This window comes from Microtus pennsylvanicus, chromosome 11 (assembly GCF_037038515.1).
Source record: "Microtus pennsylvanicus isolate mMicPen1 chromosome 11, mMicPen1.hap1, whole genome shotgun sequence".
NCBI classification, from domain to species: Eukaryota; Metazoa; Chordata; class Mammalia; order Rodentia; family Cricetidae; genus Microtus; species Microtus pennsylvanicus.
In genome coordinates this window covers 9,092,262-9,118,566 of record NC_134589.1, presented here as the reverse complement: position 1 = coordinate 9,118,566, position 26,305 = coordinate 9,092,262, and the positions used below count along the sequence as shown (strand labels likewise).

General features: G+C 52.9%; 1 protein-coding gene across 1 annotated transcript in view; it reads right to left on the bottom strand.

Annotated features, from left to right (window-relative positions):
• Slc38a12 (solute carrier family 38 member 12) overlaps positions 1 to 26,305 on the bottom strand; it is a 62,801-nt gene that overhangs the window by 24,808 nt on the left and 11,688 nt on the right. The window contains exons 4-8 of the mRNA XM_075990047.1: positions 24,657 to 24,738; positions 24,287 to 24,383; positions 23,564 to 23,644; positions 20,623 to 20,722; positions 20,224 to 20,332 (exon numbers count right to left, since the gene is read on the bottom strand). Of these exons, the coding sequence (XP_075846162.1) occupies positions 20,224 to 20,332; positions 20,623 to 20,722; positions 23,564 to 23,644; positions 24,287 to 24,383; positions 24,657 to 24,738 (469 nt within the window). The remainder of the gene's footprint in view (positions 1 to 20,223; positions 20,333 to 20,622; positions 20,723 to 23,563; positions 23,645 to 24,286; positions 24,384 to 24,656; positions 24,739 to 26,305) is intronic.

Below are 26,305 nucleotides of genomic sequence, written 5' to 3'. Positions count from 1 at the left end.
GCAGTTACTTCAGGCTTCTCCAGGGCTCGTGACTGAATCACCAGGGCATGGTGGCACCACGTGACTCCAGTCCTGTAGGGAACAGGGCTGCTCCTGCATCCCCAGCAGGGGAGTCAGCACACCGAAGGCAAGGACCACATCCTTGCTTGTTCCGACAGCCAGAGAAGACTTTGCACACAAGACAGGATGAGTATCCGTGGGCTATGTTGCACTTGATGAAGTGCCGGGGAGGAAGGTGTCATCATAGTGATGGGAAAGGCACCCCTCCCTAGCTTTGCTGCTTTGCTTTGTACCCCTTACTACCCTTCCTGTCACAGCCAAGCAGTTATGCAGCCGCACACCTGTTGAAACACGATCACCATGTTGGGGGGGGGAGGGGCGTCTCTTTCCAAAAACAGTTTGGAAGGCTGGGAGGTATGGCTCAATGAAGACCGTCTGCCTAGCACACGCAAGGCCCTTGGCTCCATCCTAGAGCTGAGGAAGGGGCGGGATATGCAGGAAAGGAGAGGAGCCTGGCACTCAGCTCCTGCCATCAGCAGTGCTGCCCAGCCCCCTGCCAAAGGAAGGGAGCCCTCTGCGCTGTAACCACATGGTGACTCTGATGGTCCCCACGAGAGGTGGCTTCTTAGAAGAATCCTAAAGAACTAAAGGCCTTCAAAGGGGTTGGTCTTTTGGAAGCATCTACCTCCTGGTAGGATTCCCAGTCACAACCCAGACATCAGCTCTTCCTGAGCAACAAGCAACGCCCTAACGCCTGCTTCTCATCTTTCCCTTGCCGAGTAGCCATGGAGTGGCCTGCAGCTTTTGATCAGAACTTCAACTCTGGCAATAAGATAGTGGGAAGGACTCAAGGAGGCACATCAGCTGTGAATCCAGCCGGGGGGAGGGGTATCCCTCCTACCTCTGTGGGTGCACATGACAGACAGAGGAAGATGTTCCAGGGCAGTCTGCTCACATGGCATCTTTCACTCCCAGAAGAGGCTTGGGACTGGAAGAGGGTGTGCTCGACCCTGCTGGCCACTATGTGCCCTTACATGGGCACTGATTAACTTCCTCACCAAGTGGGCAGTTCTCCAAGTGCCTATTTATTTACATCCTCTAAAGGTGAGGTTTCTGTTTATGGTACCCACAGAAGAATGGGATGGGGCTTTCAAGGATTCTGGCACTTTCCATCCCACTGATCAGCTTCTGGGGTCTCAACACAAAGGTCAACAAGTTCCAGTCCATGGCTTCCCACCCAGGGCTTCCCCTGTTAACTCAGCGTGGCAGAGAAAGGCACTTCTTAGAAACAGTAGCGTCGGGTGGACCGCTGCATGTCAGGGCTTCGCTAAACACACAGGATCCAGAAGGGCTCAGGGCAGAATTCACAGGCTTGGAGCCCGTCAGCCCCAGAGGAGTGGGTTCAAGTGGTGATGGCCAGATGCCAAATGCACAGCTGAGCTGTCTGGATTGATCCTGGAGGGTATTTCAAATGAGGAAGGGAGGGATGCCAAGCTTGCAGGGCTGTTCCTGTTGAGTGCTAGGGGTTAAAAGCTAATTGGGGTTAATAGCATCTCGGCACGAACCCATCCCTAATTGAACTTGCCACGCGTCCTTGAAGCGTAGTGAAGAAATGCTCAAGGATTCTATTTTTACTTCTCAAGTGGCTGTGAACATTCGGGAGATTTTATTTGCCTACCTGAATCACAACTTCTGGGGCTTCATCTACAACGGGCAGGTGAGCTCCGAGTGGGAGCATGAAGGGGCACTGAGTTCGGATTGCAGGGATCGGGTGGGGAGCGGGTACGAATGTCTTTGTTAAGCCTGCTCTGCTGAGTCACTCAATTTCTCAAAGTACATCATGTGTAGGGCATTTTCCCAATTAGTGATTGACAGGGGAGGGCCAGGCCCATTGGGTGGTGCCATCCCTGGGCTGGTGGTCCTGGGTTCTATGAGAAAGCAGCCTGAGTAAGCCACAGGGAACAAATCAGTAAGTAGCATTCCTCCATGGTCCCTGTATCAGCTCCTGCCTCCAGGTTTCTGCCCTGTTTGAGTTCCTGTCCTGACTTCCCTAAGTGATGGAAGCGTAAGCTGAAACAGCCCCTTCCTCCCCAAGTTGCCTTGGTCATGGTGTTTGATCAAAGCAACAGTGATCCTAACCAGGACAGAAGCTGGCACCAGGATGGTGGATACTGCGGTGACAGACCTGATCACGTCTTTTGTTGGGGGAAGATTATGGAAAACTCTTTGGAACTTTGGGCAAGAAAAGCCACAGAGTGTCTGAAGCCTGGCGAGCTGTTCCGTAGAGACCTGGAGGTAAGAATGTTGAGAAAAATGTGGAAGATGGGGGCCTGGCCTGTGAGGTTTCCGAGGGAAGCAGAGACTCTACCAGGCCTTTTTTGTGAAGAATCTGTGGTGACTGCTCAGCTGGGGCTGAAGAATCAGCTGTGATTAACAAGAGACCAACAGCCTTTAATCCCAGCACTCAGGAGGCAGAGGCAGGCGGATCTCTATGAGTTCAGAGCTAGCCTGATCTACAAAGCAAGTTCCAGGACAGCCAGGGCTACATACAGAGAAACCCTGTCTGGAAAAGCCAAGACAGACAGACAGAGTTTCCTTAGGGTCAGCACACAGAAGCCGTGTTCCAGAGGTGGTCAAGGTTGTATCTTGTGCTGGCAGCTGAACTTGGTAGTGTCAGTCATCCAGGTGGTGCTGGTTTTGAAAGCATGAAGGGTCACGGAGCGCAGCTGAGGTTTGTGCTGTGAGACAGGGCTGGAGTCCCTGAGAAGAGCCCGGAAGAGGTTATTGGCGAAAGCAAGGGATAGCAGGGGTTTGGAGATGCATCATGGGATGACCACCAAGGACAGCACAAGGAGTGAAGTGGGGCCGGCTGGACCCTAGAAGACAAGCTGTGTTTGCTGCAGGAGCAGAGCTGGAGGAGCCCCTCGGAGGAGCCCGAAGATGGTGAGCGAATCCCACACAATTGGGCACTGACTTACATTGTTGGAGGTTAGTTTCACTTTGTTCAGATTATGACTGTGCCCTGGTTCTTCCCTCTTGAAGTAAAAAAGTAATTTTTTTTTGATTTGACAAGAGCCCACAGTTGAGGGAGAGACTTTGAATTTTAAAGAGTCTGAATTTTTAAGAGTTTGATTTTTTTTTTTTTGAGACAGGGTTCACTGAGTAGCAATGGTTGTCCTGGAACTTGTTCTGTAGACCAGGCTGGCCTCAAACTCAGAGATCCACCTACCTCTGCCTCACACGCGGTGAGATTAAAGGAGTTTGCCACCACTGCCTGGCTGAGTGTTTTTTTTTTAAAGATTTATTATTTATGTATATGAGTGCTCTATCTGAATGTGCATCTTTATGTCAGAAGAGGGCATCAGATCCCACTATAGATGGTTGTGAGCCACCATGTGGTTGCTGGGAATTGAACTCAGGACCTCTGGAAGAGCAGCCATCTCTCCAGTTCCAAGTGTTTGAATTTTTAAAGACTGTGGGACTTTTTAAAATTTGGGATGTTTATATTGTAATGTTGATCTTAATCTTGGGGACGAATAATAAAGGAAAGGTTATGGCTCAACGATGATGTGCTTGTGTGTCAAGCTGACAAGCAGTCAGTTGCGCTGGCTGGTTCTATGTCTGCTTGACATAGGCTAGAGTTATCGGAAAGGTGGGAGCCTCAACTGAGAAAATGCTCCATAAGATCTGTCTGTAGGGGCTGATGATGTGTAATGCCACCCCTGGGCTGGTGGTTCTGAGTTCTATACGAAAGCAGGCTGCCAGACTGGACAGTAGTGCAAATGTCTTTAATCCCAGCACTTGGGAGGCAGAAACAGGCAGATTTCTGAGTTTGAGGCCAGCCTGACCTACAGAGTGAATTTCAGGACAGCCAGAGCTATAGGGAGAAACACTGTCTCAGAGAAACCAAAAAGGCAGAAAAGCAGGCTGCCGTGGCCACAGTGCTGCATCGCTGCAACAGTAACCCTGCAATCGACTCTGCAAACATCCCAGGTATGGGCCTACGGCACTGCCAAGACCTGCATGCAAAGGAGGCTCTGTCAGTGCTGTTCATTCTTGGCACTTTGAGAGCAGGTCTTGCTGTGCTCTGTCTGGGTGTAAACGATCTTCTTGCTTTGGCCTCTAGCTGCATGCACTACCCCTTACCACACACTATTTTATTTTTAATTCCCCAAATGAGTTTACTAATGGTTCAAATACTCACGAGAGTTAAGTAATTCTGATCATTTAGGAGAGGGCCATCACCATGCTGAAGATGACCAACAGAGGAACAGATGTTAAACTGGAAGCCGTGTCAACCACAGAATGTGCGCCAAGCCAAGACCAGTGAACTGCTGTCACGGCTCGCTGCCAGAATTCTAGGACAAGCACTGTTATGCTGTGGAGAGGAGGGCTTTTTCACACCAGACTATATGGTTTCAGAAGTGACTTGCCCTCAAACAGATGAACTGTGACCCTTATAAAAATCATCCCAGTGGTAGGCTGACCTAGAGAACGGGGTCTTGTGGGCAGAGAAACCACCTGTGCCGGGACAGGCTGCCGGGTCTCAGCACTAACCCGGGCACAATGGAGATGCCACCAAGCCCTTCCTCACTGATCTTCTAGCTCCCGTGGTACAGACGGAAATGAAGGCAGACGGAGGAGGTTGGGACATCTCTTTAGGGGCAATAATCCACTCCATAGCAGTGACTAGTGTCTTGCCCAACTCCTGGCAGAACACATCGTTTGATGGTGGTTACGTCTCAGTGTCTCTGGTTCTACCCTACCTTCTCCCAGCCAGCACCAAGAGGTACCTGGAGGACGAATGCAGAATGGACCCAGGACAAAAAGATTCAGGTGATGGCAGAAGATGCCCATCCCATCCCAAACAAGCACGTGCCTCTCGAGAGTAGGGGTTGACCCCACAAATCTTGCTCTTGTCACACCCTTGGGCAGAAACCTCCCCCATGGCTGCACTGTTCCGTCCACTCTGCACTGGAGAGTGGGGATGCAAGATGCCTGTGGCTTGCTGGAAGATGCTGACGCTTAAGAAGAGGCAACAATGGACTGAATGTGAAAATTCCAGGAAGAAGAGGAAGCAGCCACTGAGCTGCAGAACGGAGGTGCGGGTGCGGGTGGGCTGGGAGTGGGTAGGCTGGGGAGCTCAAAACCACCCAGCAGTAGTCTAACAACCAGGGCTAGCCATGAGGGTCCTGTGGCTTGGGCTGGTACCTAGAGTAAAGAAGGATGCTGGCAGCCTGAGGTGCCTGGAACAGATCCAGAATGGCCACATGCAGATGCCAGGGCAGCAATCGCTAAGCTGTTGGTGGAAATGCCGTTCTGTTCTGAACCTGGGGAGCCTGAGAAGATGATTCTAGAGGAAACCTAGACACGGGGGCTGCTTTGTCTTAGGAGCTGTTGACTATGAGCCTCAATGAGCAGCTCCTGCATGCAGCCAGCGCTAGCCCTGTAAGCCCAGAGCCTGCCCTCCCGCCAGTCCACAGTGACTGGGAAGGGACGACAGCCTCCTGCACAGAGCTGAGGGTCAGTGCATTCAGGGCAGCTGAGAAGACGGGGTCTCCTGGGCTCTTTCAGACTAGCTCTGAGAAGGGAGGAGGAAGCTAAGGGAAATCCAAGACTACAGGGCACTGCCTCAAGACTCAGTGCACTGGTTCCCAACCTTCCTAATGCTTTGACCCTTTATAACACAGCTCCTCATGTTGTGCTGACCCCTGACCATAAAGCCTTTCTCGTTGCTACTTCATAGCTGTAATTTCTCTACTGTTATAAATTGTAATGTAACTATCTGTGTCTTCTGATGGTCTTAGGTGACCCTGTGAAAGGGTCATTTGACCCCCTCAGAGGCTGTGACCCCCAGGTTGAGCAACGCTGCCTTAGAGCCTAGGGTACACCATTGCCTCTTTGGAGACTTGGACCTATACACAGGCGACTACCAGAGCAACTGAAAAGCAGTTTTGGGGTCATTTTTGTTATTTCCTGAAGACAGTGACTGCAAATCCACTTTTGAGTATTTGTCACACCCCCAGGCCCCTTCTCAAACTTTCTGCCCTCCTTTTATAATTGTGTTTATTATTTTTAATTGTGTGTGGGTATGTGCACAGGTGTGCAAATGCCCATGGAGGTCGGAGGTATCTACTCTCCCTGGATCTGGCTCACAGGTGGTTGTGAGCCACCGGATCTGAGTGCTGGGAACTGAACTCAGATCCTCTGCTAGAGCAGTGTGGATTCTTCTGTGGTTTTTTTTTTTCTCCCTGTTTTCTTTGAGACAGGATTTCCCTGTGTGTAGCCCTGGCTACCCTAGAACTTTGTAGACCAGGCTGACCTCGAACTTGGAGATCCACCTGTGTCTGCCTCCCAAGTGTTGGGATTAAGGCGTGCGTCACTAATGCCCCGCTGCGTTATGGGCTCTTAACTGCTAATACATCTCTCCAGCCCTCTGCTTCCCATCAAAAATTACTTATTTACTATGGTGGCGCATGTGTGCCATGTCACAGGTATAGAGGTCAGAGGAGAAAACCATGGGATTGGTTCTCTCCTTCTACCTTTATGTGGGTTCTGGGGACTAAGCTCAGACTGCAGACTTGCGCAGCAAGTATCTGGGCCTACTGAGCCCCACAGCCCTGCTTCCCTTTTGGAAGACAACTTTAAACAAAATAAACAGAAGGAGGAACCCACATAGTCCGCTTTCTGAGTCACCTTCATTTTGTGGCAGGTCTTTATGACGTCTTGGGATACAAATCAAAAACCACCTTTTCCCCTGACTGAGGAAAAAAGTCACCCTGAGTAGCCTGGGAGGACAGTGAGGCTCCTGCAACACCAGACCGATGGTCTGGAGGTTCAGCGTGCCATCTCCTGCCAAAGGGGCCCACGTCTGCCCAGAACACAAGCCATAGACCCTGTCACGTCCTCAGTCCCTCGGGCCCAGCACTTGGTCCAGGCAATGTCCCCAGTGGCCAGGACGCCTGCCGAGGTGGCTTTGGAGCTGCATTCCGAGGGATGCTGTTGGCAATCAACTCTCCTCGCCTAGAGCCTCCCGGAGCTCTCTGGGGTTTGTGAGACTGGATCATCTAGAGAGGCTTGGCCTTGGGGCAGGGAGAAAGGGCTCTGAGAGCTGGCAGGGGAACCAGCTCTTTGGACTGCCTCCCAGGTAGGACCGCTTTCTAATCCTGGCTTCTGGTTCCACTTCAGAAGACAGGTGTTGAGGGGGATTAAAAGCTTTTTCCAAAATCTCAATTACTTAGCTGTAGCTGGGATTAGAGCTGGGGTTACCTGTATCCAAAGCCTATATCCTGCTTAGTGCACTCAGCTGCCCGGGACTGCGCCTTCCACTCGTCTCTCCCCATCCCCTCCTCAGCCTGGCGCCCCTAGGGCAGGTGAGATGGCCTTAGTCTGGCACAGACATTGTTTCTCTGGCCCTGTCATTTGAGCCCATCCTGCATGCCTGTGTGGTCTTTCTCAGCTGACAAGCCAGATGGCACCCAGCGATGGGCAGAGTTCCAGGAATCTGATGCCAGAGCTACAACCTTTGTGGTTTGGGGGAAAAGATAAATATTGTGGAAAACCCACACAGTCATTCGCATAATGACTATGAGCCATCAGGGTTTATAATGGATGGTTGTCTCCTCACAAGCGAGATGGAGTGAGGTGGGAACCAGCAACACCAGGCCCAGCTGAGAGGTCATGTGGGGCAGGGAGGTGGGATAGTGTGCATGCGTGCATGCCTGCGTGTACACCAATGGGCTGTGTACAGTGGGCTGTGGCAGTGGAGAGCTAAGAACGCTGCCTGGAGGAATAGGCCTGACTGTGGAGGCAGCCCTGCTCTGGTAACTCCCTGTGCGCAGGTCAGGCACAAAGAGGAGCTGGCAGGGGAGCAGGTGTGGTGAGCCGGGGCCTGCAGCTTCCAAGCATGTGGATGGCTTTTAATTGCTCCCCTCCAATGCACCCCCCAAAGGTGCTCTGGCCTGTCCTGGTGGTGAGGACCAGAGGATGCTGTCCCTTGGGGACAAGAGGAGCCCTATGGAGTTGGATTTGTCGGGTTAGGGCAGTGGCTACCCAGCAGTAGTTGGCTCTAAGAAACCAGCAGACCCCAAGAATCCCTGAGCCCATGCAGGATGGGAGGGAAGCCAGAGCACGGCAAGGGCTCAGAATGTGAGCATCCTTTGAAGATGCGGATCAGGTGGGTAGGCAGTGACGGAAGGGAGGCAAGACAGGGAGTGTGCCCAGTGGAAGGCTTCAGGTCCCACCTCACGGAGTGCTTCCAGGGGTTTTAAGGAGCCATCAAATGCACCTACCTAGTTTGTACTTGGAGCCTTGGGTGGGGCTCCTCTCAGTTTTAATTTTTTTCCTTTTGAAACACAGGCTCTCTAGTTAGACGGACCAGGCTGGCCTGGAACTCACAGAGAACCCACCTGCCTCTCTCTGCCTCCCTGCATGCTAGGATTGCAGGTGTGTGCCAAGATGCCTGGCTCAAATGAGGTTACAGCGGGCTTTAATCATTTCTGCTAAGAAGGAGATAGGGAGAACAACAGGGCTATCCACTTGTTCCAGACAGACAGAGGAGGGAAAACTGTTCCAGGCTCAGCAGCCTACTAGAAGGGAGGGCAAGAATATACAACCTATGGAGCTGGAGACACAGCTCAGCAGCACTGACTGCTCTTCCAGAGGACCTGGGTTCAATTCCCAGCACTCATATGGCAGGCAGTTCACAACTGTAACTCCAAGATCTGACACCCTCACACAGACATACATGCAAGCAAAACACCAATGCACATAAAACAAAAATAAATAATAAAAGAAGAATACATAACATACACTTTCCTAGCATAGGCTCTGCAGAAATCCCCATGGCAAGAGAAGGACACATTGGGGGTATGATGGTAAATTTAAATGGTCAACTTCATCCACTCTAGAATTAACCTAAGATTGCAGCGAGGGATTGCCTAGACTAGTTTGGCTTGTGGGCATGTCTGTGGAGGGCTGTCTTCATCACGATGATGTGGAAAGACCTGCCCTACTGTGGGCAGCGCCATTTCCTAGGCAAGGGTTCTGGACTGTGACAGAGAAGAAAGGGAGCCAAACACTGATTGGCACACATGCATCCATCCCCTCTTTGCTCTTGAAGTGACCAGCTACTTCAAGTTCCTGCCTTGACCTCCCTGCAATAAGGGGCTGTAATCTGAAATTATAAGTTGAATAAACCCCTTTCCCCCTAAACTGCTTTTTAAAGTTTTGTTTTGTATTGGTTTTGTTTTTTTGAGGCAGGGTCTCTGTACATAGCCTGGGCTGTCCTGGAACTCACTCTGTAGACCAGGTTGGCTTCACAGACTTCACCTCTCGGATGCTGGGATTAAAGGTGTTTTATCACAGGAAAGAACTACAACTAGGGAGGATGGGTCTGCTGAAGGCTGGCAGGGATGTGGAAGCCATGGAGGAGAGCAGTGCGCCCACGTTCTGTTTCTTCAGGGCCACAGTGACAGGAACACAGCCCAGAACTCCTGGAGCTCTACAGATCTGGGTCCTCACTTTTAACTACAAGCCCCCAGCTCAGACTAGTTGATTCTGGATGTCAGGGCAAAGCAAGCAGGACTGCCACATTACATCACATGAGAAAACTGGCCACGTCCTTGGTCTCCAACCACTGGGGGCTGGGGAACCAGCAGGGGGCTGTGCTGAAGGTGGCCTTGGTCCTGACGGGTCCTGAGAACCAGAAACTCCAAAGGAAGGCAGGCTATGTCAGAGTGATTAGGGCACGGGGATCCTCTGTGCCATCTACCTAGCCCCTAGCTCCCTTGGGGAAAGCCCACACGTGCCAGCTACCTGATTCTGTCAGGATGCACCTGCTCAGGTACAGGGGCTGGTAGGCAATAAAGGCACGTGGCTGCCCAAATCTCCTGGCCGGCTGGAACTCCAGTGCTCTGAGGCTGGGCGCAGGCCCTTGCAGGCCCTTGATCTCCTTGCGCCAGGAACCACAGGAGGCAGGTCCACCACCTGCAGCTGTCTGGTGCTGATGCTGACATCACTCTCCACAGAGGTGTCAGGTGACCACCTGAGAGGCTCTCTGCATCCTCCCTTCCTAGTTATACTCTCCTCTGGGGAAGAGCGATGGAGGAGAGACTGCTCCATGCTGGAGCTGGAGGAGGGATGGAGGGAGTGGGGGAGGGAAGTATGAGAACCCTGCAGAGAGGAACACACAGGCCAAGCTGGACCCACCGCTTTTTCTTTGCTGATCTCTGACCTCAAAACAGACCAGGAACTGAGTAATCCAGGAGGAGGGAAGGACACATTACATCAAGCTGCCTGCTGAATGAGCTCTGTCAAACTAGGTACAAGACATCACGCTAGTAACCACAACTTCCTCCCCAGCTGCTGGTCAGTGGGAGGTGCCCTCCACAGGGAGCTGACAAGCCATGGGATCTGCAGTTCCCAAGCAGCAAGTCTGAAGGGAGCTCAGGGGACCATCTAGTAGGGACGGGAAAAGCATCTGCTGCTCTCAGGTAACACAGCAGCCCCCGTGGGCATGGGAGCACCATTAGTGACCCTAGGCAGAGGAACCTGTGGATGGTCTGGCCAACTTCCTTTTTCTGCAAGCCCCTGACCACACACCCCTTCCATGACAGTACTTGGAAAGTAGGTTGTTAAGAAGACCAGAATGGTCTCTTCTGGGACCGGGGAACCTTGTGCTGGAAAGGTTACCAATGTAAAAAGATGGATTCCTAGGCTTCTCCCATGAGACCTAGGCATCTCCCAGATCAGTTTGACGACCTGACTTAGGGCCTTCTGCAAGCAAGGCAAGTGCTCTCTCTGTTACTGGGCTGTGCTAGCCTGGAATCCCAGTCCACACTGATTAAAAAAAGTGTGTGCGCGCGTGTGTGTGCAGTGCATGGTACACACGTGTGCACCACAGCATGTATGTGAAGGTCAGAGGACAACTCTGGAGTCAGTTCTCCTTTAAACTCAGGTCACCAGACTTTCATGGCAAACACTTTTATCTACTGAGCCATCTTGCATCCCATCCCCCACCCATATTTTTGACCAAGGGCATCTTGGTCAGCAGTCCAGGATCCAGACACTGAGAAGCACCATGGAAGACCTCCTTCCTGGCTCGGGGGAAGGGCAGCTGGGAAGTCATCTTAGAGGGTGGCTCACCTGCTGCTGGAGCTGGGGCAGCACAGCTTCTCCGGGACAGTGGGGGGGGTGTGTGTGGCGGGGGTGGGGGCATGGGGTGTGTGGGGGGTGGGGGGGTGGAGCCACTTGGCTACAAAGTGTCAGCACCTCCCAGCCCTGCCCTCGGTCCCAAGGCTTCTCGGAACCATTTTTTGATCCATGCTGAGAAAGCTATTGCCACAGGCTGACTGAAACACCCTGGGTGGCTTGTGACCACACTCCCACAGTCTCCGCTCAGCGACACCCTAGGCAGCACTTCCCTGAGCCTGAGGCTTATTAAGATGTGTCTCCATCTTCTCGGCTCATCCACAAGACTTCCCGAGCTCGTGCTCATTAATCACACGGCGTCATTAATAGGCACCTAATTGTTTAGCTCTGCAGCGAGTCCTTCACACTTGTGCCTCACACTGCTTTCTGCTGCCTATAAACCCTCTAGGGCTCTGGGGCTCCGGGGCTCCTTCTGCCTTTGCAGGGTCAGCGTGCATTGGAGAATGCACACGCAGTTCTTATGTGCACATCTGGATTGCTTTGGCGCCAGTGTGCAGAGCCAGGGCTGGTACACAGCTACGTGAGGGAGCACGCTCGTTTAGAGTGATGCTTCATTTCATTAGGCAATTATTGCTGCCCCCAGGACCCCTATGCTGAACGCTTTTATGTCAACTTGACACACACTGGAGTCATCTGAGAGGAGGAAATGTCAATTGAGAAAATGTTTCCATAAGATCGGGCTATAGGCAAGTCTGCAGGGCATTTTCTTAACTAGGGAATGATCCATCCCACCATGTATGGTGCCACCGAAGTCATAGCAACCATAACTAAGACAGCCACTATTTAGAAGGGTTCTGCTAATAACATGAATTCCAGAGAGTGAACGGCTCTCAGAGGAACAGTCCTGCCTACCCAAACCCAGCAGGGTCACCAGGTGTCCCACCTGAAGTCAACAATCAGGACATCTCCTTAAAGAATATAAGGTAGGTATCATGGCACACGCTATACCAACACTTGGGAGGCGGAGGCAAGAAGATCGTGTGTCCACAGCTAACCTGGGCTACATAGTGAATTGAAAGCCAGCCTGGACTATAGCACAAGACCCTCTTAAACAACTAAACCAGGTTGGAGAGATGGCTTGGTGGTTAAGAATGTGTACTGGGGGCTGGAGAGATGGCTCAGAGGTTAAGAACATTGCCTGCTCTTCCAAAGGTCCTGAGTTCAATTCCCAGCAACCACATGGTGGCTCACAACCATCCGTAATGGGGTCTGGTGCCCTCTTCTAGCCTTCAGGCATACACACAGACAGAATATTGTGTACACAATAAATAAATAAATATTTAAAAAAAAAAAAAAGAATGTGTACTGTTTTTGTAGAGGATCTGAGCTGGGCTCCCAGCACCCACACCGGGCAGTTTACAACTGCTGTGACTCCAGCTCCAAGGTGTCCTGCACTGCCCTCTGGGATCCACAAACACTGGTCCTCACGTGAGCACACGCCCCCACCCCCAACATACACACATAACTAAAACTAAAACAAGTTAAAACAAACAAGCAAACAAAACACCCCAAACCTAAACCAACCAACCAACCAACCAACCAAAGTAGAAAGTCGTTTTTAGCCCTGTGCTCAGCCATGGGTGCGGAGGGCATACAGAGCAAGGGAGTGGCCTGGACTGCCGAGTTATGGGCACTTGCCCAGTGCCCAGCCCCTGCAGTAATGGCCGGAAACCCCGCACATGTGCCCATGAATGCAGATGCAGAGGTGAGGATTGGCCTGGTGGCTGGGGACGTACGGTACACCGCGTTCTTACCCCGGCCGTGCTGCTCACAAACAAGGAGGGCTCGTGAGTACAGCTTGGGGTCTGAGTGTGCACAGCGTGCACAGACACAGTCCGGAATAAGCACAGGGCAGAAGGTCCTCGGCAGGGATGAACGCACCCCACGGAGACCTACTTGGAAGCTCCCCAACCAAACTGGCGATGGCATGGGCGTGGGTGTATGCCATGGCTCTGGGATGCCTCTCTAGTGCAGGGGTCCCTGTGTGGGGCTGCCCCTGGAACTACTCTGGTGGGCTGCTTATGGAGACCACCCAATCTGGCATCTACCTGCTTCTCCAGCTACCTAAGCCAGGCGTTGAATTTCTGGACCCAGGTACACAAATACCAGTGCCTCTATTCACACAAGAGACGGGTCCTCAAGTTCCACTTTCAAGAGCTCAGTTTCTATAGGACAATACCATAGACACCCCAGGGACTGCGGCACACCTCCAGAGAGGCGGGGACAGCTCTAACAGTTACCCCAGCTGGTTTCAGTTTCCATAGGACAGCACCATAGACACACCGGGGACTGCGGCACACCTCCAGAGAGGCAGGGACAACTGTAACGGTGATCCCGGCTTGTTTTTTTTTTTAAATATGTTTGCATTTTTACATAATGAGAGTATGCTGGGGGCAGGGGCAAGATATCAGTATGCCTGCCTCCACTAGCATTCCTGAACTCGGGAGGAGAGAGAAGAAAGGGCCAGCCGCTAGGTAAGTCCAGCCACTATCTCCCCAGGTGCCCCAGAATGAAGTGGCTCACTTTGGGGACAGGCCGTCTGCAAAGCTGCACTAGTTTCTGGACAAAGGAGCCAGATCTGGGGCATGCGAGGCATGGCATTCTAACAGTGCCGGAGACCTGCGGGGTCTGAGCGGTGGCCCTTTTTACCTTGAGGGGCGGGGTGAGGAAGCAGTTGAGGCAGGAGACCTGCCTGCTGCTTCAGGACCCTGAGTCCCAGAAGTGGGCTCTTCACTGAGGTGGCACAGGGATTATACAATGTCCTCCAAGCTGGTGCATCAGGTACTGGCCATGGGAGCAGCAAGACATGGGGCATGATGGATGGTGGGCTTAATGCCGGCTGACAGAACCCATGTCCCCGAGAGTGCCATTAAAAATAAAAACAACTTTCTCACTGAGCAGGAGGAAGGAGCTCAGGCCCAACACCCAGAGGGCCATGTGGTGGAGGGGGAGAGGGAAGTTGTCATAGTGTGGTTCAGGGAGGTGACACCCTGGTATCCTCAGGAAGGAGGGGGTGGGCTCGTGGCCGTGAACAAACAAGAACAGAAAGGTCTGGAGGCCTGAGTGACCACAGGGGAATGACAGTGTCCTAGCAGGGTCCATGGGATTCCTGGACAGGGGTTGACAAAACAAGCCAGTGCTGGAGCAAGTGACAGGCAGTCTGAATGTCATTTAGAGAGCGGGTGGGGAGAGTACGCTCACACACACACACGCACAGCCACTCCTGTATGAGATGCAAGGATAGCTCTCCAAGAAAGAAAGCCACAGGCCTGTTCCTGTGTTATTGATTTCCTTGTAAAAGAAAGAGACAAGCTAATCCTTCCACGGCTGTCATTCCATCCTGAGCTTGGTCACTGCCAGATGCTGGGCTTCACTCCACATTAGGCCCAGACAGCAGGCACCTGAGTTTCCAGGGAGTAGGGGAAAATTCTCCCTTCCCGAAGTCCCTGACTCCCGGAATAAAGGAGAGGGCTCAGCAAGTGTGTGGATAAATTGGGTCTGGGGGCCACACCCTCCGAGTCGCAGGACTGGATTTGGTCATGATTGCTCTGCTCACACCTGTGGGGCCACCTGGGCTGTGACCAGCATCCTTTCAGGAGGGAGAATAGGGTGGGTGAGCAACAAAACAAACCCAAGTATGCAGGGCCTCCAGAACTGAAGGTGGTGCTGCCTAAAAGCATGCTGGGAGGCAGGAGAGGAGAGGAGATGGGCGTCCCTCATTGTGCCCATGAGACCTGTCTTTATAAAACATCACCTGGTACCCTCAACCCATAAGCACTGCCTGCCTCCCCCGCCCCCGACTTCAGACACCCAGAATCACCCCAACTGGCTCCAGTTTGATGTTGGGGTGAGTCCTAACTTGTGGGTGACAGGATGAAGGATACTCCCCAAAGACACCCCTCACCAGGTTGCTGGATTTTCTGGGCCCTTGGTTTCTAACAGAGACCAACCTTTTGGGATCCTCTGTAGATGGCCTCACCAGAGCTCTTACCCCCTCATCCTAAGTGAGAACCCCTTCCTTTTCCTGTCTCCCCTATTTCCACCCAGTGTCTGTGCTACACACACTATTTTTCTGGCAGCTTTGCGTGGTCTGAGTGTGTGATGGGCTGGGGGGCGCAGCACGGTGACCTGGAGAACAGTCGGGTCCTGTGACATTGCTGCTGCTCCCCAGACTTCCGCTCCTTGTTAATGTCCCTTTCTCACTGGTCCTGAAGGCCTCTAGGCCACCTCCTGCCCCAGAATGGGTAAGGATGAATATTCAAGCGATGGCGGCAGTGACCCACTTATTAGCAGATGCTAGACAGCCTCAGGGCACAATGGCTGATGTTCAAAGCACAGAGCAACTTTGGCAGCGGAAGGGAATGTCCTTGGGAAGATGCTCCCTTCCAACCTTACTTGAGGTGTTAGGAAAAGTCTACTTTGCTCCCTGGGAATGAGTGGCAACAAGAGAGAACACCTCAAAATCAACAGGAGGGTCAGACCAGTGCAGCCGGGTCATGAAGGTCATGCTGTGGGACTGGCAAGCTGGTATCCCCAAGCTATGCAGCATAGCTAGGGCTGCCCTGCAAACAGAGTGCTCTGTCCTGAGTCTGCGAGAGGACCTGAGGATAGCCCACTGAGCCAGGATGTCTGCCTCCATCCGGGGAGCCTGGGGAAGCCACTCTCCGGGAAGACAGCATGAACTTGACGGTGTGATTCGGAGGCCTAAACCAGGCACACAGAAGCCACTGCTAATACGCCATGCCAATGTCAGGTGTGGCGGAGCACTCCACGATCCCAGCACTGGGGAGGTGGAGGCAGGAGGATGATTTGGTAACACGATGAGTTCACAGGCAGCTGAGACTACAAGAGCCCCCAGCTATAAAACAAAACAGTGCCCTGAAGGCCAACGGCAAACAAGCCTCACCATGTTGAGGTGAACTGAACTGCGACAGAGAAGCTCTCAGAGCTTGGCTATGGGGTCTCACCCCTCATGAAGACACAATGCCCTTGCCTGTCTGTGCCTTCAATATTCTAGGAAGAAACATTTGGGTTGGAAAGAGGAACTAGCTGCTGTTTTAAATGTCACAGGCAAAGGGCTGCGGTACAGCATGGGGCAATCAAGTTGAGAAGGCTCAGGAGGAACCCCCTAATGTAACCTGGCAGGGTGACCTGCTTCTCTAGGAAGAGGCTGACAAGCAGCGCGGCTCTGAGCCCCACCTCTTCTTCAAGGATGACTCTAGATGGAGTCCGGGGAAGATGACCTCCACCCAGAGAGGCAGGGGCTCTGCCCGTTGTGAATCGGCTCCATCTCTTCTCCCAGTCAGCCATGCCCCAGAGGTGGATCTCACGACTCCTGCTGAGGGCAAACTGGGGTCACCTTGTCCTATCCCAAGCCCTCCTGCTCAACAGGGCCAGTTTGTGGCTGGGCTTCCCACAGGCTAAGCTCAGCTCTGCCATCTGTGCTCGGGCTCTGTTGGGCTGGTGCCTGTTGATGCCCGTGACCCTGCAGCATCTGCCCACCTGAAGTGGCGGATGCTGCCAGCTTCCAGCTCTTGGGCAGCCTCCACTGACCCGTGATGACCTCTGGGAGGATGGGAGCCAGCTGGAGATCCAGGACAAGAGGCAGAATGGCAGGCTGGAAGTGCCGCAGGAACCAGGAGCTGCAGACCAGAGCCACAGCAGGCCCCAGAGGAGAGGGCCCTAGGGCAGAGCTCCACCACATACACTCCCATCGCTTCCCTGGGCCCTGGCTCCTTGGCACTGTGGCACAGAATCAAAACGGCACGTGTTTCTTTCCTTAGGTGTGTACAATGTATGCGTGCGAGGGTGCACCCACTTGTATGTGAGCATGTGAGAGCCAGCGACATGCTCCTGCATCAGTCATATATCTCCAGTATCAACCCCCACCTTATTTTTTGAGGCAGGGTCTCTTGCCGAACTTGGAGTTCTCCATTTTGGCAAGACCAACTGGCCACGAGCCCTTGGGATCCTTTCGCTTTCCTTCTCATCCAATCCTGACCCTGCACTGGGGTTAGATACGCATGCCTCCGAGCCTGGTTTTCACATGGGCACTAGATATCCTAATTCAGGTGCTCACCTTACCTGTTGAGCCCTCTTCTCAACCTTGCCACTCAGTCTTCCTAGTCCCTGATACATTATGACTCTCGTCCCTCCCAAAACCAGCGCGAGGACAGGTGCCAGCGCAGAGGCAAGACTTCGACTCCTTAGAGTCAGGGCACCTCACACTTTCCCACTTTATCTTTCAGAGGAGCAGGAGAAGGGGGCCAAGGACCTAAAGTCACCTGAAGCAGATCCTGTTAACTCTCATGGGCCCAAATGACAGTCCCTAGGTCGCTGCTGACCTGAGAGTGTGCTCGAAGCAGTGGGTGATGCAGGGGACCCTCAGCACCCCCAGCACCCCGATCCAAGGCTAACTGGAGGATGAAGAAGGAGAAACTGGCTCAGCAGCTGCACTGGGAACCATGGGAAGTGGCTGGGGGGCAGCATGGGCACTGGGAAGGGAGGAGGAATTTCCCATGTCTTAAGGGAAGGGGCTTTGGGAGGCAACATGTAGCCGCTGGCGGAGAAAGCCACCTTCTTATGTCATCAGACACTACCCATAGGCTGGTCTCAGAGGAGTTAATATCCCACCTACTCTCATTCTCTGTGTGCTTCTCAGGGGCTTTCCTGAGCTGGGCTTCCAGAGGACTGTCCGCAAATTAAGCCACAATAGAGAAGCCTGCTTCTTTATCCCACAGAACATACTGTTCCAGAATAGCAATGAAGGCACGGTCATTACGGAGTCCCTCTGAAGATGCAGGCGGGCGGGAGAGGGCGCCATGTGCCTGGGATGATTTATGTGTGGGGTGGGAGGGTTCTTTCAGTCTACTCCTACCTGCTTGCTGACCTGCTAACATTGCGGGTGGACCCTGAAGAGCCACAAAAGCAGACCAGCTGGTGGTGAGAGGCATGCCAGAGCCTTGGGAAGGGATGGACCACTTGAACTTGGATGATTAGAGGTTAAAGGACGTTGGTCCCACCTCTGAGAGCCACAGAGGCTGCTTGCTAGGGTCTATAGTTCTCCTTAGTTGGGAGGGAAAGATGCCCTGAGCGTCTGCCAGAGACTCAAGCCTGAGGAAAGATGCTAACACCTTTGCTATCTTTTTCTCTAGCTCCTTGGGGGAGGGGAACATACAGACAGATACAAGCCCTAGCACTGCTTTTAGGAGGCTGTGTTCTTTCCTGGACCATAGACTTGGGAACCGCAGGTGAAGCTGAAAAGCAACTTCCAAGACGCTGCCCGTTCATCAGCCCTCTGAACTGGGTAGAAGAAGGCAGGCAAGGCGCAGGTTCTGGGGCTCAGGTACAACAGTGCCTACTACCCAGAGGCTCCGGGGGTTGGGGGGTACTAGTCTTCCTCTTCCTACTCTGAAGGCTGGGCCTCTCAGGCTGGAGGGCTGGCAGGCACCAGAACAATTAGCTCCCTGAGTTCTAAGTGCGGCATCTGGGAGACGAAGGCAGGGATTAATGCCTGTCTGCTTTCCTGAGGGGCTCCTTCTGTTCTGTCAGTTACTGGGACTCAGGGAGGGCGGCGTCCATCACGGGGAAGGCTTACAAAGAACACTGAGGGAACAATTTAACACGGCGATAACAAAGCTTCCGAGTAATTCACCCAGCAAATGGCAGTGGCCAGTATTCCCTATGCTCAGTACCTACTGTGCTGCAGGGTGGGGGTATACCGGCAGAGTCTGCACACTGTGGTGGCCTCCCCTGGTGGGGACCCAGTACCTGTCACTCCTCCCTGGAGCACCCAGACACCTTCCTCATTCTCCTCCTGTTCCCTACACCTGAGGAGGAAGTGATTTGGAGGGGCCTTAGTCATGGCACACTGAGATGCTAAGAGGCTAACAAAGCTTTGGCGGGACCTCTCTTGCCTTGGCGCCTAGCTGCCTGATGGGTTCCTGTGCCCACTCCCACAGCTGCAGAGGTGGCCCCAGACACCAGATGATTTAACTTGCTATCAAATACCTGCCGGACTTTCATCGGGAGGATCAAGGATGAAATTCTACCAGCACACAAAATCCTAGCCAGGGCTGCATGCTTCAGGGGGGAAACAGATCATGGAGTGACAGCTACAGAAACACCGACAAGGCACATCTCCGGAACCCTTGCCTGCAGGGTCCTTCAGGAACCTACTTGGCCAGAAAGATGAAACCCATTCAGTAGTCCTTGAGATTAGTAAATCCAGACCCCAGCAATATAGCTGACAGGGTCATGGAGCCCTTAGCTGGGCCAGGGATGACCCAAGTCACGAGGGTACTGGCAGAAAGACCCCACTCTCTCCTTGCCACGGCCAGGACTGAGTGGCATCCAGCACACCTGATCACGCCCAGGGCCAAGAGGAACCAAGCGGGGGCAGAAAGGACTAAGGGACGCTGCACAAGCAGGAGGGAAACACTCCTGAGCCCGTCTCTGAAGCAGGCAGAGACAAATGGCCTCTGGAACCTTGCCGTCCTATTATCTGAAGCCTGTCTGGAGTATTACTCAGCTCCACCCCCACCACGCCACAGCACAAAGCAATCAAGAGTGAGGCAGGCAATTCATCCTCTTCCCTCATCCATGGGAAGACAGGAAGAAGGCTGCGCTGAGCCCAACCTGTCTGGAGAGGCTGTCTGGTAAGATGGACCAGTCTTGTCTATTCTGTTCACGAGACCCAGAACCTGCTTATATGCACCTCGCTGGCCTGGAGTGAGGCCAACACCCAGAAAGTCTCTGGAACACAAGACCTTGCAGGTACCCCTCAAACTGTGCTAGTCCAGAGCATTCTGCTGGCCTGGACCTAGAGGCCCATTCCAAGCCAAATCTGACCCTGAGGCTAAGACCTCACTCTGGAGCCGGAGTGTGGCAGTGTGCACACTCTGTGGGAAGCCCTTCTCTGTAGGAAGGGCTGAGACAGAAAAGGAAGATGGTCCAAACACTTCTGCCACTCACACTGGCCTGGTGTGCCCCAGGTTGGGAGAGGACACTCACCAGATAGATCCGGTAGGCATCCACCCGGCGCAGGGGCCCCCAGCACAGATCAGTGTCGTTGTATTTGGTATCTGTATCCACGCCACAGGAGTCGTTTCCAGACACACTGCTAAAGAGAGCAATAGACAAACCTGGGCTCAGCACAAGCCCCTGCTTGGCTAGGAAGAGACCACGGGCCTGCACTTTTCATAAGCCACCTCTGAGGACAAGCCACGCGTGTTCGTTCATGCAGTACCATGACTTTGAGGCCCAGGAATCCAAGTTACCTTCTTGATGGACAGGAAAGGGGACAGCATGATATAGAACATGCCTTGTGAGGACAGAGGACACAGCTGGCCCCTGATGTGTGGAGAAGGGACTATGGGTCTGCAACAGTGTGGAAAATGAGGGGCTACTCACCAGGTCACCTGCATGAGGGACAAGGGCACAGCTGCAGCGTAGATGGCAAGGTCTCCGTACAGGTAAATAATGATGCAGAAATAGAACAAGTTGACCCCCACTGAAAGTAACAAAGCCACAGGTCAGGGAGCCAGAGACAGACACATTCGCGTTCTTTTCTGACGGCTGAGTCTGCTGCTTCCGCTGCCCTCAGTTCTTCAGGCCATTTGCCTTCTACAGAAGGTAGAAAAAAATGACCCCGAATTTCTGTTTCTTATTCTAGCTGGCTACACTGTGAGGCTGGCAGGAGATGCATCAGTTTGGGACTGGTGCCTGAGAGAGCTCGGCGAGGCCTGGAGATCAGAGAGAGAGAAATCGAATCTACACTGGCAGGGTGAAAGAGCCGGCTCGGGGGGCACTTGCCACCGCACCTGAGGGTCTGAGTTTGATCCTGGAGGGCACATGGTGGAAGGGAAGAGCCAATCTCAGCAGGCTGTCCTGTGCCCTACACACAGCCCCCCCCCCAAACAAAATAAATACATAAAAATGTAAAAAGGGAAATGGATTTGGGTCCAAAGATTCAGGTTGATGCCCTGGAGAAGCTCAGGCACTGGCACCTAAGGCTCATGACCCAGACACCCGGCTCCACCCTTGCATTTAGACTAAGTGTTCAAGTTCCCGATGTCACCAGTCTTAAGCGGCTGGCTTCTCTGAGGACAGGAAGAAAAATGAAGTGACAGTTCTCTTCTAATCCTGGTGGCTCAGGACAGTCCCCAGGTCCCCAGAGGAAAGCCTGAGACACGTCAGTCCTGGGCTATGTGAGGTCACTCTGTTCCTCAGAATCCTGACCAAAATGGCCAGGAAAACACACACACACACACACACACACACACACACACACACACACACAGAACCCATAAGGGCAATAGGCACAGCACCCGTTTTAAACATGACAGGCGTCATATCCTTACCTGACAAGTTAGAATTGCCCCGGACATGGCTTGAGACCCCTGGGGCTGTCTGTCATTCATGACCCCAGACTCTAGGTACATCCCACTCACTCTGCCTTTCCTCTCCAATGCCCGTGGTCCCCGTGAGAAGCCATCACCTCCTCCAAGGCCCTCTCGGGCACCTGCCGAAAGCTACAGTATCGGCTGTTTATGAACTGCCACCAGCCCTCCTTGATCAATAAAATTTCATTACCAGACACAAAGTCGGAGGATCAATGAACTTCCTGAGAGGACATTAATGTCTGGGCCTGGCATTTCTAATTACAAAAAATGAGCGTGGAACCCTGGGGAACCTTTTGTGGAGGGTGCAGCTCTGCCAAAGGTGATGAGAACAACCTGGTCTGCAGCCCACCCCTCACAGAGGACATGTGTCAGTGTCTGAGGAGCTTTGACGGTCACATCCAGGAGGCCAGAAACGCTGCCTCAGCATCTTACAATGCTAGGAACAGGCGCCACCACAAAGGGTGACCAGCCCCACGTCACCCGTGCCAAGCCTGAGAAGTCCTGCGGGAGGAACTGGGGAGGCTCTTCAACAGCTGGGGCTGCTCCCATACACATGTGCTACTTCATACGAGACATGGGCAGACAAGACGAAACAAACCTCTAGTGTGTAGAAACCTTAAAGAAATCAGGGCAGGAGCATGGGGACCTGAGTTCAGATCTCCAGTACCCCAGAAAAAAGCCAGACATGCTCCTATCACCCTAGCGCTGGGGATATGGAGGCAGGGGAGTTGCTAAGCCTGCTGGCCGGTCAGCCTAGATGAACAGGTGACCTCCAGGCTCACAGATTCAGTGTGAGACCCTGTCTAGAATCTAAGGAGGAAAGAGAGGGAGGGAGACACCTGATGTCAGCCTCTGGCCCCTCTACACATGCACACACGTGCACGCACACTCAGATACACATGCACACACACAAATAAAAAGAACAGTCGGGGCAGGCACAGGACATACTGACGAGCAGTGTGCACAGAACATACTGACGAGCAGTGTGCACAGAACATACTGACGAGCAGTGCGCTTGCCCACTAAGTATACTCGCTTTTCAAGCTTGCATCTGGAGATCTCCGAGTGGCTGCCTGGCAGGGGGACGGGACACTCACGTGCTCTCTCTTAGTGGATGGTGAGGGACAGAAACAAAACAAAGGAAAGGCACAGAAGTGGGCTTGAACCAGCCCAGCCGGCTTTGATGAACCGTGGCAATCCCCTAACAGGCTGGCCCAGTCAGTCCACGCCCATCCTGGACCAGTCACCAATCTGCACTTTTGAGGACAAACTCTGTGCTGAGTCCCAAGTCACGAAGATTCCTATTTCTGCAGTTCTCCTCTCTCTCCACAGCCAGACGCAAGACCAGAAGGAACTGGCAAAGATGCCCCACAAAGAGGCTTTGACTAAGGGGCAGAAGTATCTTCTAAGATAGCTTAGAGGCTGCTCCATGCCCTAGGAAGGAGGCCCAGGTTAGGTGTAGGCACTAAATATTAAACTCCAAAAACAGCCCATTTAAAAAAAAAAAAAGATTTACCACAGAGGCAGAAAAGGATTGGCAGATGCAGATTCTGCAGTCAGGTGGATACCTGCGGGTTGCAGCAAATGCGAGCCAGGAACAGGCAGAGCAGGAAGGAGCATGCTGCCTCACTGGGTAAAACTGGTGTGGGCTCCTAGTGCCCTCTGCTGGCTGACAGGGGACAGGGATGTGTAGCAAATCCTATGGCTTCTTTTCTGGAAAGTGACCTAAGACCTGTACTAGTAGGGTGGATAGCCCTTACTCTTCAGGCCAGGGGACAGCAGGGACTCCAGGAAGACAACGGAAGCGGGTCAGGCCTTGCAGGACAGCTCCTCCTGTGTTCTGCTACCCATGTGCCCTACCCTTCAACACGGAAGCCCCACGACCAAGGCCAGGACAGCAAAGGTCGAATGTGCCCCTGTCCCATGCACCATCCCCGAGTGACGGTTACCTTTATTGAAGAACATGGAAGCCATCTGCCCCATTTCCACCCGGTCTGTGATTTCAAAAAGGCTGGCTGATGAGCGTCTCTCTGTGGAGCCAGAACAGACAGGGACGTGGTTGTTCACCAGGAGAGCCCTGAGGGGGGCTGCTTGAACTCTGGGAATTCTCTAGAACAAGTAAGTCTCCAAGCCTCTCCAACTCTTCGAACTTTTTCTCCCTCACTGCTGGGTCCCCAGCGTACCTCTGCTGACCTGTATTTCCCACGCTGTTTTAATCTTCTAATATTTTTTGCTTCAAGAGTTTGAAGTCTTTTTATTTATTTAATTATTTCTGTGTGTGGTGCTGGGGATGAAGCTCAGAGCTCAGGGCACAATGGGGAAGTTTCTACCAACTCACTGCCCCTAGCTCTGAGCTTGAGTGTGTTGGGTGTGTGTGTGAGAGAAAGATGAATCCAGAGAGGCACGTGAATGCAGGCAGACCATATTCCAGCAACAGTAGAAGGGTGGGAAACTGAGGCACACAGCTCAGGTAATTGCCAAATTACACACAGGAGGCAGAGCCAGCAGAGGCCAGGCCCATGTCCAGCATCCCTGGGCCCGTGTTCTGTGTACTGAACCCCACAGCCCTTCTAAACTGACACCTGAGAGGATGCCGGCAGGGAAACTCCCCAGTAGCCTCTCTACAGAGACCAGGGGGAGATGTGGAGTTTGCCCGGCGGCCCAAGACTTACGCACAGACAGGATGGGCCGTTTCTCTGCCCGCTCATAGTTGTCTTGGGTGAGGATGTCACTGTCTGAGGCCGTGGAGGAGTCTTCTTCTTCCTCTTCCTGGGAGACAGGAGAATGGAGAGGAGGGAGGAAGAGACAAGGACACAGGTGAGCGCACAGCGCTAGAAACCCCAGTCCAGAGTGGCCCTTCCTCGGCTCATTCTCTTCAGAAGATGGAGACAAGGTTCACAATGACAGTGAACCCCAGGTGACTGCTGAGACAGCAGCTACTGTGTGTGCCCCTTGGGTTTTATCTACTTAGCTGTGGCCCTGGAGAGAAGCCTGCCGAGACTGCCTTAGAGACACCACCGAGGACGAGGGCAATGCACACACCTTGTGGATCTCCGTCCTCTTCCAGCGGAGCTGGGCGTTGGCTGCAGCCATGGCCTCCATCACAAAGGTGGTTGTCACAAAGCTGAGGAGGAAGCCACATGTTAGTGACACAGAGAAGGTCGCAGGAAATACAATCTGGCCCAAGCAACAAATCCACAGCACTCTCTCCTCTGAGAGCTGTTCCCTACAGAAATCCTGGGATGGTACTCCCTGGCCACAGGGCATGGCTTTGGGCCAGTGAGGTGGCTCAGTGAGCAAGGGTGTTTGCTGCTTGGTCTGAGTGGATCACAGGGGCCCACCTGATGGAAGGAGAAAACCCTTTCCTACAGGAACATGCGCGCTCACACACACTAAATAAACCCTTTCCTACAGGAACATGCACGCTCACACACTCTAAATAAACCCATTCCTACAGGAACATGCACGCTCACAAACACTAAATAAACCCATTCCTACAGGAACATGCGCGCTCACACACACTAAATAAACAGAAAAGAGAAACTAAAGTGTCATTGTGCACACCAAGTGATTCGTTTTTACTTAAGTCATCACCGACATCAGAACCCATCTCCAACACACGGGAGGGAGGCACGAATGGAGCCGGTGGGAGGTGTGCCGACTAGTTTTAGGTCGACTTGACACCAGCTACAGTTGACTGAAGGGAGGAAACCTCAATGAGAAAATGCCTCCGGAAGACCTGGCACAGTGCATTTTCTTTTTAAAAATAATTTATTTTTTATTTTATGTGCATTAGTGTTTTGCCTACATATATGCCTATGTGAGGGTCCCAGATTCCCCCGCAACTGAAGTTACAGACAGTTGTGAGCTGCCATGTGTGTGCTAGGAATTGCAACCGGGTCCTCTGGAGGAGCAGCCAGTGCTCTTAACCTCTGAGCCATCTCCCCAGCCCTCTGTAGGGCATTTAGTTAGTGACTGATGAAGAGGATCCAGCCCACTGAGGGCTGGTTCTGTAAGAAAGCAAGCCATAGGGAGCAAGCCAGCAAGCAGCTCCCCTCCAAGGCCTCTGTTTCAGCGCCTGCTTCCAGGTTCCTGCCCTGCTTGAGGTCCTGCCCTAACGTCCTTCAGTGATGGCCTGTGATGTGGAAGTGTAAGCCAAATGAACCCTTTTGTTCCCAACTTGCTTTGATTATAGTGTTTCATCACAGCAATAGTAACCCCAACTAAGACTGCCAGGGTGGGGGTGACGTGGGCAAAGCAGCACTACTCCCAGAAAGGGCCTGTTGGGGTGAACACTAGTGGTCTTCTGAGGTGGCAGGCTGACTCACAAGGGGGCCTCTTAGACCTTCTGGAAGGATGGCAGGCAACCTTCCCCGCTTGCCAGAACACAGAGCGTGGGCCAGCTTCCTATGGATGGCTGAGGCTGCATCTGACTCTAGAATCAAACCCCTTCCCTCTGACAGCACTTTCATTGCCTAAATAATATGACTCATCTTTAAATAAGCCTGTATTCCTGTTTCTCTAAATGGAGACTGGGAAATGGCACCAGACACAGCCCACAGCCTAGCGGGCAGTGAGAGGGTACTGTGCTCCCCTTCTTAGGCGATACAGGGTGCAGCCTTCATCTGCTGCAACCCTGGGCACAAATCTACTTGGGACACCTGTTTCCCGGTGTTTGAGGCCAGCACAGC